Source organism: Paroedura picta, chromosome 4 (genome assembly GCF_049243985.1).
Source record: "Paroedura picta isolate Pp20150507F chromosome 4, Ppicta_v3.0, whole genome shotgun sequence".
In the NCBI taxonomy this organism is placed as follows: domain Eukaryota; kingdom Metazoa; phylum Chordata; class Lepidosauria; order Squamata; family Gekkonidae; genus Paroedura; species Paroedura picta.
In genome coordinates this window covers 103,080,690-103,093,805 of record NC_135372.1, presented here as the reverse complement: position 1 = coordinate 103,093,805, position 13,116 = coordinate 103,080,690, and the positions used below count along the sequence as shown (strand labels likewise).

The 13,116-nt window shown below is 43.7% G+C and overlaps 1 protein-coding gene across 1 annotated transcript in view; it reads right to left on the bottom strand.

The window, feature by feature from the left end:
- The window catches only part of LOC143836671 (complement receptor type 1-like), a 101,091-nt gene that overhangs the window by 72,496 nt on the left and 15,479 nt on the right, over window positions 1-13,116 (bottom strand). The window contains exons 10-16 of the mRNA XM_077336218.1: window positions 11,577-11,662; window positions 10,467-10,664; window positions 9,550-9,732; window positions 6,435-6,626; window positions 5,287-5,386; window positions 4,036-4,121; window positions 191-244 (exon numbers count right to left, since the gene is read on the bottom strand). Coding sequence (XP_077192333.1) covers window positions 191-244; window positions 4,036-4,121; window positions 5,287-5,386; window positions 6,435-6,626; window positions 9,550-9,732; window positions 10,467-10,664; window positions 11,577-11,662 — 899 coding nt within the window. The remainder of the gene's footprint in view (window positions 1-190; window positions 245-4,035; window positions 4,122-5,286; window positions 5,387-6,434; window positions 6,627-9,549; window positions 9,733-10,466; window positions 10,665-11,576; window positions 11,663-13,116) is intronic.

Genomic DNA, 13,116 nt, shown 5'->3' with positions numbered 1-13,116 from the left:
CAAACACCCCTGGACAATATTCTCTGGAAATCCCTCCCAGCGTTCTGAGGTTTCATAAGTAATGAACCACAAATGTTCAGGGATTTGTACACTCCCTTAAGGGCTAGAAACTTGATTTAAAAACAACAACCAGACCTAACTTGCTTCCTTCACTGGAAACTTACCAGCCTGAAGCACCCCATTATCTCACCTGCTGAAGTGCTGTCTTTTTCATCTACTCCTGAAGGAAGACTTGAGTGAACACCTGGTCAAAAATAGGTGAGGAAAGAAAACAATAGGTTAATGTTACATTTATTATGATCCACATTAAGAGTGAATATAACAGTTCTGAAAGATACTTGGGTATAATAAAATATTTAGGACATGTATTAGAGGAACAGGATGCCACAAATCATCATCCACATCTTATACATAGCATGTGATTCATACTTCTGACAACATACTGAAGGCCACAAAGGTAGAATCTCCGCTTCCTGAGGGCCAATTGCCACTCTTGCTCAGGATTTCACCCCCCCCCCCCGCGCCTTATTTCAGGCCTGCTGTAAAGGAAGCCTCAAACAGCTCTTGACTGAGGGGAGGGATGTGTTTCCGAGAGCAACTCAGGAATGTCTGTGGGCATGGGCATGCTTTCCTTTTGAGGAGGGGAAAGCTTTCCCCTCCTGCCTAACCGCTGGCTGACTGGGAAACCACCCAAAAAAACCCCCTTATCACTTAAAAGTGCCTAGACTTTTGATTCTGGGGGGCTTCAACATCCACGTGGACTTGCCATCCCCAGGAACTGGCCTGGACCTGGTGTCGGCCATGGTGACACTGGAGTTCTTGCAATTTGTTGTGGGCCCCACCCATCAGGCTGGCCATACCCTTGTTCTGATCTTTGGTGCTGGGGTAGAGGTGGATCTGGTGGTGCACAATTTCATCCCATGGTCAGACCACCATGCCTTGAAGGCCCAGCTAAGGATACCGCCTCCTCCCTGTTTGGGTGACAGATGTATTTTTGTTGGGGTCAGTGAGGGAGACCACTTGCCTCTTAGATCCCTATCCATCTTGGTTGCTCAAGTCGAGCGATCAACGGATAGGAAGCCCCTTGAGGAAGACTGTTAACGTCTCCCTAACATCTGGGGAGTTCCCCAAGGGGTTTAAGATGGCAGTGGTTTGTCCTCTCCTGCAAAAAACATTGCTGGATCTGTTGCGGACCAGCTCTCAGCATTTTTGGAGGAAAGACCTGTCTTGTCTATTCATAGCTATGGGGCTGGATTAAATTATCCATAAATTTGGCATTGAGAATTAGATATATTGACAAGTGAGTGAACTGCAAGGACTTGTGGGGGAGTTCTCATTTCCCTCTGTATCCCATCCTCCACTATTTCCTCTTTCCCTACCAAGGTAGTCCAAAATTTCTTCCCCTTTCCTGCTTTCTTCTTCCCATCCACCAGACAACCTAACTTTATATGCCCCCTTCAGCTTTTCCCTCTCCCTGGAAACCAGGAAAACTAGTTATACAGCACTGACTGCCAATTGGGGCGGGGGGATTTTCCCCTGTTCCCCTCTTACCATGCCATTTCCTCTTTCCCATTATTCTCTTTCCTTTCTCTGTCTCCTTTTCTTCCAATCCACCAATGTATCTTTTATCTGCATCACATTTTCAACTATATTTTTTTATTTATTTATTTATACCCAGCCTTTCTCCACAGTGGGGACTCAAGGATGCTTACAGCATTCTTTTCCATCGTTATGAAAATAAAGTGAAGAATGCTATAAGCTGTCCCCCCACCCCAAGTCCTTATAGGTGCCCTGCTTGTTTTTCCATAATAAACATTATATAGTAAAATAAACTAAAAATCACATGGTCATCTTATTCATTTCTTGCATAAGATCCTTAGAGTTTTATGACAATTTAGGTAGGCCATAAATATTTTAAGGAAGTTGCCTTTGTGGGTTGCAACTGTGGTTGTCAGAAAAAAAGATTAAACTTTAAAAGGAAATAATTTCTGAGAAGACTATAAAAAAGAATGTATGAAATTATCTGTGTAGCCTCAATAGAGAAGTAGCAAGTGTATATAGTCTCCTAGTGGTGTGAGAAGGAAACATTGAAACTGAAAAAAAATGTTAAGATTCTTTTCCTTTAAAGCACACTTCCATTTCCGCATGGAGGGGTAAAACATGAGTGGCTTCCTGCTTGCAAACGCAGGATGATAAACCTCGCATTTACAGCCCTCCTTACGGGAGACCCCTCCCACGTTTTCCCTCTACCCTGTCACAACTTTTTGCCTCCTGACAAGGCTGCAAGGGAAAGCAAAACAAACTTCTACCTCTGCTCCTTAGCTTGTCAATCACAGTAAGCCACCAATCATAGCACAGCAGTTCTCTCATGGACTGAAACTTTCCCCCCCCCACCACCCCTGAAATTATTATTTTTTTAAAGGCACTTCTGCATTGCTGTGCGGTAATGCCACAACACAGATGCATTTTTAATAAAAATCAACACTGCCGTGTTGCTATGGAAAAACACCAGAACAATATAGCATTCCCTCCCAGTTTTGGGATTTTTTTTGGAATTTATTTCTGTCTGGGTGGATTTCTGAGATGTGAAATATGGTCCCTGGAGTCCAAAAAGACACTTTGTTTCAATGGTTGGCTTAAAAACATAGTGCTTAGACCCCTGTATTATCAGGAGAAGGATGCTTGATCAATTGCCCCCCCTTTCCCAGCTCATTTCCCACCTCCAGAAAACAGAAAAGGGGCTGTATTTTGCCTGCCTGATCCAAAAAAGACCATGGACCCTTTAAAGAAGATTTTATTTTACCTTTGACAATGTAGGTACACAAGGTCAATTTCACACGGCCCACTTAGTTGTCATGGGAGACTTTAATGCTCGCATAGGCACTTCTAACTTAGACCTAGCCTCCTCCCTGGGGATTGACACTGAAGATCATATACCTTTTCAATTTTCCTTCGACCGGTCATCCATGGATGCTACACTGAATAGGGCAGGTCTCAAATTGATCGAATACTGTTTGGTGTACAATCTGCTTGTTTTAAATGGCCTTGATCAATTTCCTGGTTCAAAGGACTTTACTTTTTGTACAACCCGTGGTAGGAGTGTACTTGACTATAGCTTATGTTCTTTCAATTTTTTTACATCAGTTTATTCTCTGTCAATAGACTCATGCACTGAAAGTGCCCGTCTACCTCTCCAACTCTCATTCCAAACCCTTCATACCATTACTTCAGAACAAGCTCAACTTTCTCCCCTTGAAAACGCTATGATCTTTAATAGAATTAGATGGTCACCTAAAGTTGGCACTGAATTTACCCTCTTCCTTAATTCTGCTCAGATGATTAATCTAAGAAAGAATACTACTAGAACCAGCTCCCCTTCTGAGATTCTAAGAACATTTAACCAAATTGCCTCGGCCTGCAGATCTAAGGCCCTACCCCTAAGATCCACTCCAACTCAACCTTCCTCTTAGTTTGATAACGATTGCCTCAGGGAAAAGGTTGCTCTAAGGAAGTCATTCAATGAAGCTCGTCTGTCCAAAGATCTCACCCTGTTAGAAAACTACACACTCCAAAAAAGACATTACAAATCTCTAACAAACACTAAGAAGCACTCTTATTATCAGACAATGTAGGTTTGCGGTTGCAAACCTTTAAAAAATTTACACAGAGCAGGAAATGGAGAGGGGAAGTGGAACAGTGTTGCAGAGACTAACATGCCTTTCTTCCTCCATATGGGCTTGCCCCTGGTTGCTCACTGGTTGTTCACTGGTGGAACATGCTATTGAGGATGGTATATCCAGCTATGGCGATTTCCTTCAACACAAGTTAAAAATGGCCAAAACTCAACCCAGCTCTTTGACAGCTTTGGGATGCAGGTGACGTCATGTGGAGGGGGCTCTAAAAGCCACCAAAATTCAAAGGCTGTCCAGGGACAGATTACTCATTTCTACCTTGTTCCGTGGAGCAGTGACTCTAGCAAGGAGCCACACAGGGCTAATATCTCCATATTGAGATTGAAATATATGTCTTACTTACGCTGACAAATAGGAATTTCACCACTCCATACCACTCCTTCACCAGATACCACACACTGTATGGAAGACTGACCAATTAGTCTGTACCTGTACTGAGACAAACGTAGTTATGTATAGTTACCATGTTCTTCTAAAATTGACAGAATTTAGGTATTTTGATAGCCTGACCACAGCATATAGTACGGCTGCATTGTATTCTTTGTCATACCTAATCTTTGATGCCTAATTTTACCCCCCCCCCTGACTAGATGATCCTTAGGCCTCTTTTGGGGCTTGCAGACATGGCTTTACAAGTCAGATGGAATGAAACAAAAATACCCACTTCTAATTTTATTCTACTAATATTTTATAGAAGAATAAATTTCATGCTTGCCACCAAAACAAAGCAAGATGTATCTCTTTATGCAGTTCCATACTGCAGTGCACACCTATCCACATCAACTAGGAAGTAATTATACTGTATCTTTGTGATTTCTTTCTGGGGGGGGGGAGGCATTAGACTGCAGGAGTAGATCCTTATTAGGTTCACTAGCTTTTTCTGACAGGAAGAAAGTTGATTTATTTGCAGTGTGGTGTTGGGTCAGAGTTTTTAGCTACTGTGAACCACCAAAAAGACAAATAAGTAGGTTCTAGATCAGATCAAGGCTGAACTCTTTCTAGAAGCTAAAATGACTAAATAAGCATTATGAAAAGACAAGACTTGCTGGGAAAGACACTAATGCTAGAAAAAGTTGAAGACAGCAGGAAGACCGTTTATGCACTGGGAACTTTACTGCTCCAGCTCCCGTGCAGGAGAACAAATCGGGGGTGGATGAGGTGCTCCGGGCCAAATGCTCCCTTGTGTGGGTGCAGGAAGAGGTGGGGCAACCTGCCATGACTAAAACTCCAGCCTGCAGCCCTGCATGAAACTGACAGTGCATAAACGATCGAAAAGAGGAAAACCCAGCATGATATGGACTGAATCAAGAAAACCACAGCCCTCAGTTTGCAAGATCTGAGCAAGGCTGTTAGCAATAAGATGCTTTGGAGGTCATGAATTCATCAGGTCACCATAAGTTAGAGGTAGACTCACTTTTCTCAACAAGAATGTGAAAAAAATAACAACCCAGCATCATAGGTAAATATCAGTTGATTCAGCTTTTCCTTTCTAGAGTAATAGGAAAAGGCTTTCCTAGATTAGTGCTATTTATTATGCAGCTATCAAAGGTAGAGGAGCATGATCCAGAATTTGGCCGGTCTCCTTGCCACTTACCCTTCATCACAGGTGAAATTTACAGTGGAGCCAAAAAGAAAATCCTTTGGTACAATCAACCTGCCATTCTGTGGTTGTCCTGGATCTTCACATGATTGCTCTGGCAGAAAACAATGATATTTTGTGCAAATTTATATTTCCTTTCTTATAATAAGATGCCCTAAAGTGCAAAAGTAACCATTCTTTCTAAAATAAATTTCATAAATACATGTAAGACTGCAGAATTGTAAAACTTGTGAAAAGGATCTAGGGGGTTTAGTAGACCATATATTGAACATGAGTCAGCAGTGTGACTTGGTGGCTAAAAAGGCAAATGGGATTTTGGGATGTATCAAAAGAATTATAGTGTCCATATTGCGCTTTATTATGCTCTAAACTGTGTTCAGTTTTGGGCCCCACAACCAAAGAAGGATGTAGACAACTTGGAGCATAGCCAGAGGGAGGCAATGAAAATGGTGAGGGGTTTGGAGACCAAGATGTATGAGGAAAGGCTGAGAGAACTTGGTCTGTTTAGCCTGGAGAGAAGACAATTAAGAAGTGATATAATAACCAAGTACTTGAAAGGCTATCATGTAAAGGATGGAGCAAAATTGTTTTCTGTTGCTTCAGAGAGTAGGACCGGAACCAATGGGATTAAATTAATTCAAAGGAATTTTCAGCTAAAGATCCAAAAGAAGTTCCTCGCAGAGCGGTTTCTCAGTGGAACAGGCTTCTTTGGGAGGTGGTGGGTTCACCTTCCTTGGAAGTTTTTAAGCAGAGGCATTAGACAGAAATGCAGAAATGCTGATTCTGTGAATTTAGGCAGATTGTAAGCGGGTGGGCAGAAGGCATGGTGTTCATGCCCAGGGAAATGCAGTTCATCACTTTTGGGTAAAGAGGTGCATTTCTCCCAAGCCAGAAGGGCCAGAGATTCTGGGGTTTTTTTGGGGGGGCATCACCTAAGCATGGAATTGGGGTCACTGTAATCTTGAATTTCCTGCATTCTGCAGGGGGTTGGGCTAGATGACCTTGGAGGTCCCAACTCTATGATTCTATGATTTGTAGTCCGTTGAAAGAGATTTTAGGCATGAGTCAGTATCTTTGGGTAAAGGACTGATCAATTTATTCTACCTCTCTAATAACTAGTACAAGAATGTTGAAAGACTCACTTTTACAGAGCACATGAACACTTGACCATTTCATGCTTTCAAGACACTTAATAAAGAATGGCATTTCAGGTGGCTTAGTATAGCCTAGTTGACACTTATATTTCACAATTGACCCAACAGGATAGGAAGTCTTATTCTTATATGCATCAAGCAGCTCAGCAAAGTATAGTCCAGTTGGAGGATCACAGCTATCTAACATTAAAGAAAGAGAGAGGAAAAAATAGGTAAATGGTTACTATGGGGCTATTTGGCTCTGGCCTTTGAATGAATCCGAACATTTTCGATTAGTAATATGGACCCCCAACCCCAACCCCATATTGGATCTTGTCTGGTGAGAAGAGCAATGAACAGTCTTGAGGGTTCTTTTAAGATCTGACTGTGCTTATTGTGGAAGACATGGTGGTCAAGATTGCTTAAATGAGGACAGATTTCATTATATTTGTTCATTGAAATGGATCAACCACCACCTTTGAACTTACCTGGACAGCTCAGGCTTTGTATCAGCCCTGGATAGCCATTAAGCAACTGCTTAGGGCACCAAGGAAAGGGGGGCACCACAGAGGTCCCCCCCCCTTAACTAGCATGCATTAACTCTTTCACTTCCATACTCTACTTTGTTTTTTTGGGGGGTAATTGCCTTTATCCGCTGTGTTCAAATTTAAACTTTTTTTTTTAATGAGGGATTTTGGCATGGTGAATGACTAAAGTTTAAAAGTTTGAGTTGAGGGTGCCATCAGATATCAGTTAACTAGTAGTCTGGGATGTTCCTGGCCAAGTGGAGGATATTGATACAGAGGACATGAGACATTGTAATTCTTTTTCACAAATAAAGTGGCCGCAGCTTTATTTTAAACATGAACATAGGTGTACCCAGGGGTGGATCCGGGCACGAATGGCACGTGGCCCATTTGATGCCCCCACCTAAATTCCAGCAGGCCAACCCTTTGGGGGACCTTATGAAGAAGAAGAAGAGTTGGTTCTTATATGCCGCTTTTCCCTACCCGAAGGAGGCTCAAAGCGGCTTACAGTCGCCTTCCCATTCCTCTCCCCACAACAGACACCCTGTGGGGTGGGTGAGGCTGAGAGAGCCCTGATATCACTGCCCGGTCAGAACAATTTTATCAGCGCCGTGGCGAGCCCAAGGTCACCCAGCTGGCTGCATGTGGGGGAGTGCAGAATCGAACCCGGCATGCCAGATTAGAAGTCCGCACTCCTAACCACTACACCAAACTGGCTCTGTAGTTATGACACCTGTAGTCATACTCACCCCATCCACTATTATTATTATTATTATTATTATTATTATTATTATTATTATTATTATTATTATTATATTTATTTCCCGCCTCTCCCGACAGGCTCGAGGCGGGTCACAACAACTAATTCCCTTAAAATTCCCATTAAAACATCAATCTACTAACATGATGGCTAAAAATCCCATCCCTCCCCCAATTATTAAAGAGGTGAAGAGGAAAAGATAGGGGAGTAGCGTACACTCCAACTCCTGGGGGGGAGCGATGTCCCTGATTCGCTGACCCCAGCCTCAACCATAGACCTGGTGGAAGAGCTCCGTTTTACAGGCCCTGCGGAAAGCTGACAAATCCTGCAGAGCCCGCAGATCACCCGGGAGCTCATTCCACCAGGTAGGGGCCAGGACTGAAAAAGCCCTGGCCCTGGTCAAGGCTTCCTTAGGGGTGGGGACGATGGTGGGAGCCCTAATAGAGGCTATGGACGTTAGCCTCTATTAGGGCTCCCACCATCACCTGCACAGTGAGGCAGCTCCTCTCCCATTGAGGAGCTGCTGTTCTATGTGCACCCAGCCTCTTATGGAGGCTCCCAATACCATTGGAGCACACAGGCCTGGTCTCCACAAAGCTAGGATCCGCCCCTTGCCAACACCGCCAGCTGTGACAAGAAAGCCATGCAGTACACCAGGAGTTTAAACAAGACAACAGCAAACTCTCACAGAAGCTAAGGGAGGGAGGGCGGGAAGCAGCCAGATGGTTAATAGGCACTAGCCCTACCTCCCTGTCCCTTGGGCTCCTCGTGACCAGGTAAGAAGAAGAAGAAGAAGAGTTGGTTCTTATATGCCGCTTTTCCCTACCCGAAGGAGGCTCAAAGCGGCTTACAGTCGCCTTCCCATTCCTCTCCCCACAACAGACACCCTGTGGGGTGGGTGAGGCTGAGAGAGCCCTGATATCACTGCCCGGTCAGAACAGCTTTATCAGTGCCATGGCGAGCCCAAGGTCACCCAGCTGGTTGCATGTGGGGGAGCACAGAATCGAACCCGGCATGCCAGATTAGAAGTCCGCACTCCTAACCACTACACCAAACTGGCTCTGGTGCCTGTGTAGAGGTGGAAGACAGGGTGGAGGGTGAGAGCCTGGCAGCACCCAGACCTTGTGGCCATATCCAGCTGCATTGTTAACGATGGGCTGCTGGTGAGCCAGTAGCCATATTTATGTTTCATAGTGTGACAGTTTCACTTCTGTCAAGTTTAAATACAGTTGGCTTGGTCTGGCTGGCATTCAACTCATAATCTGATTTGTACAATGGACGAACTCTTTTTAATTTATTTTACTGATTTTTCACCTTAACAAGGTAAGTTTTAGTGAACAAGATGCATCTGAAGTTTTAATGTCCTGTCAATTAAGCGATGGAACGGCTAAGGAGCACCATTGTTGGGCTGTGCTTGGGCCATCAGCTGGCCTTAATTTGGGCCTACATTGTATCCTCACAATAATCCTATGAGGTGGGTCAGGCTGACAATGAGTGGCTGGCCCAAAGTGACCCAACAAGCTTCCATGGCAATTTGGGGATTTGAATCTGGGTTCCCGGATACTAGTCCAACAATAAACACTATGCCACGCTGACTTTCAAATGGGGGAAAGCATGGGGAAGGTGTTCCTTATGCACTATTAAACCTTATTAATAATACTATAACTCAGCTGCTGAAATCCCTCATCTCTTTCTAAAGGAAACAGAGGAACATGTGGCTAAAATTATGTATAGATTTTTTTTGTATCCCAATATTTAGCTTTCTGAACCATAATATTTTGCATTAAAGTTGAATACAAGTGTTCTAGTGGAGATTTAAATACAATAAAATACTTACACGGGACACATGTTGGGGGAGTAGGATGCCATGAACTATCCGACTCACATTTACTAATTCTGCTTCCACGTAACATATATTGAAGGCTGCATAGAAACTTTACAGTTTCCCCATATGTATATGAAGACTGTTGTGAAAATAGTATTTGTCCATTTGAGATTTCTGGTCTATTGCAGTTGACCACTGGAAATAGAAGGGCAGCATTAAATAAGTGAAACTGAATCACAGAATCATAGTTGGATGGGGGCATACAAGTCTGCATCATACTGTTTAATTTACAGTCCTCAAGTACCCCAAGATCTTGTTTACACACACTGCTTTCCAGAAATGTATCGCCCATCCAACATGCATGCTTCTGATTTGTATGACCCAGAACTTTACACTTTTCCTTATTGAATTGCATCTTGTTCTCATTTGCCCATTTTCAGCATGTTCAGATATTGTTGAACTCTATCTTGTAGGGTGTTCCTTACTCCTCCCAAATTGGTGCCCAAGGGATTTGAACCCATCCAGTACAGACAGGTGCCTCTCAACAACCTGTCCTTGTCAACCTGCCACCCAGACACTATACCTTGCCTACTACCATCCCTAGATAGGACCATATTCTTCTGGGAAAACAGATTTGCTTTATGTTTGCTCCTCACATAATCTTCAAAATATAAAAAAATATATATACATAGGATGACAATATCGTTTAATATTTTTCCTGGCTGGATTATAGGAGACAAGACAGCCCAGTTCCAAATCTTAGCTAATGCCAATAATGACTATTGGCATTATGGACTTTACAGAATTAATTAGCCCCAACTCCCTATCCACATTTTTTTTTCAATAGAACCTAATAATGTCTAACTACATCATGACAATAAGTCCCCCATCCCGCAAAGAAAGCACCAAACATGGATTTTCCTCATCACCTTTGCATTCTGGTGCAGGTCCACTCCACTTTGTAGTTAAGCCATTTCTTTCAGTTGTACAGTAAATTATGTTTTCTCCAATGAGAGAGAAACCAGCGTCACACCGGTATACTACCACTGAGCGGTATGCAAAATTGTCTCCATCTCTACTAACAAAGGACCCGTTGGCAATTGTAGGAGGGGGAAGACAAGGTAGGCCTGGAGAAATCATTCACATCAGTTATAGTTGGATTGCCAAAGCATAGCCATTAAGGCTGAACTCATTTTCAGCTGATAAATCAATCATGTAAAGACACAACTTGGGTTGGCTTCTGACATGAATGCCTACCCTAGTTTGATCCATTTTACACAGTTAGTGAAAACTAACTCATCATTCTTGAAGCTACAATGCTTTTATCTCTAATGAGCTCAATCATTCCATGTCCTTCCAAGCACAATTACTGAGTATACTAAAAAACATATTCTATTATCCCCTCCCCCTGCTCACAACTCCTGAAACACAGGTATGAGTAGTCATCCACTAGTTGGAAAGCCCTCGATAACTACCAAGTGCTCTAATCCAATCTTAGCGACACTTATCGCTCAGTTATTTATGCATCTTGACCCTAACTAGCCTTTCATGACAATGTCCCTCCAACCTCTCTACCTATATGTAAGGCCTGAGGATGTTTCTGAAGAATACACATGACAACTTATACCCAAAATTAAACTTTGTTGGTCTCATAGGTGTCACTGGGCTCAGACTTTGTTCTCTTGCTTCAGACCAACATGGCTACCCACCTGAATCTACTAAAATTGTCATTAGGAACACCATGAGCGTCCCCGAAGCTTTCCTGTACTGCCTTATAGCTCCCAACTTAATTTATCTGTGGCAGACAATGCTGGCTGGCCACAATAGAGAAGATGAGGGGGAAATGTCTGTGCCCTCTACCTCCCTCTTTCATCCTTTCATCTTCTCAGTTCACTGAATCTTGGATGGTAGTCTGGTTGTATCTGAGAAGACCAGCATACCATGGGTAATGGCAACAATTATCAGACTCAATCAGTATGCATGCTGCCTTTGTAGGTTTGGGCAGATTCAAATTTTAATAGTTTAAAAGATCATCTTACGTTCACATTGTGGAGGATCCGTATTCCAAACAACATTGCCATCTTCAAACACACAACGAGCACTATTTTGCCCAATTAATCTATATCTAAAAGGAAAGATAATTTTTTAAATTTAGTACATGTTGTGAAGAGTATGCAAATGCAGGATTCCCTCTGTCCTTTGTAGGTTGAGACGAGCTGTCAAATAATTCAATTCCTCAAACAATACTGCTGACGAAATTGCTAAGAAAACTCCAGCACAAACTTTATTCTACTGTTGCTTTAGCTTTAGTTACCAGTTTTCATGTTTCTGTCCCACAGCCCCTGTCTGATCAAAGCCCTAGGATTTGAACAAACAAGTTGTTTACCAGATTTTTAATTGCAGATTGTCAAATGTTATTGTCTCACCTGACATGGAAAGCGGCCAAATTCCCTGCTCAGGGCAGACACCTGCAAATATCTTTACACTGAAGCAAAGTGTTCGGAGGACAGGTAAGGTGCTAGTAGCTGTGCTTGACATAGATGAAAATACGGCACCCGGGTTACCTTTGTGACCTGAGCCACCATTAAAAGGTATGCATCAAAGGTCACACCCAAATTCCTAGCGGTCAGTGCAGGTGTTAGTTGCACCCCATCTAGGCATGGGAGGCATGCTTCCTGATCATGCCCTCATCTGCCCAGCCACAGGACCTCCGTCTTGGAGGGGCTCTGTCTGAGCCATCCAGCCATTGCTTCCAAACAACCAGCAAATGTATCTGGGAGGAGTCTGGCTGGCTGTCCATCAGGAGACAGATCTGGGTGTCATCCGCATTTTGATGATATCCCAGCCCATAACTCCAGACCAGCTGGGCTTGAGGGCGCATACAGGTGTTAAACAAAGTGGAGGAGCAAATCGCCCCCTGAGGTACTCCACATGGAAGCCCAAGGGGGTCTGATAACTCATCCTCCACAGCAACCCTCTGCGTCTGGTTCTGGAGAAAGGAAACCAGCCATTGCAGTACAATCCCCCTAATACCGGCTCCGGCATGGCGGTAAGCCAACAACTCATGGTAGAACACATCAAACATGGCCGACAGGTCTAAAAGCACAAGGATGGCTGACCCACCCCAATTCAGCTGATGCCGGATGTCGTCCATCAAGGCGACCAGCGTGGTCTCCACCCCATGGCTGGGACAGAAGCCTGATTTGTATGTATCTAGGGTTGAAGTCTCCTCTAAGATGTCTAGGAGCTGGTCTGCCACGGCCCACTCCACCACTTTGCCCAGAAACGTAAGATCTGAGCCCAGGCGGTAGCTGGCATGGTCCCGTGGATCCAGCGATGGTTTCTTCTGTAAAGGGCAAACCACCGGCTCCTTAAGCCCTTCAACGAACTCTCCTGTTGTTAAGGAGAGGTTCACAATGTCCCTCAAGGGGCCTTCTATCTGCTGGTCACCCAATTTGAATAACCAAGATGGATAGGGATCTAAGGGGCAAGTGGTCACTCTCACTGTGCCTAGCAACTTGTCCACTTCAGTTACTGTGAGCCAACTGAAGCCATCAAACACTAACCCTCATGACAGCC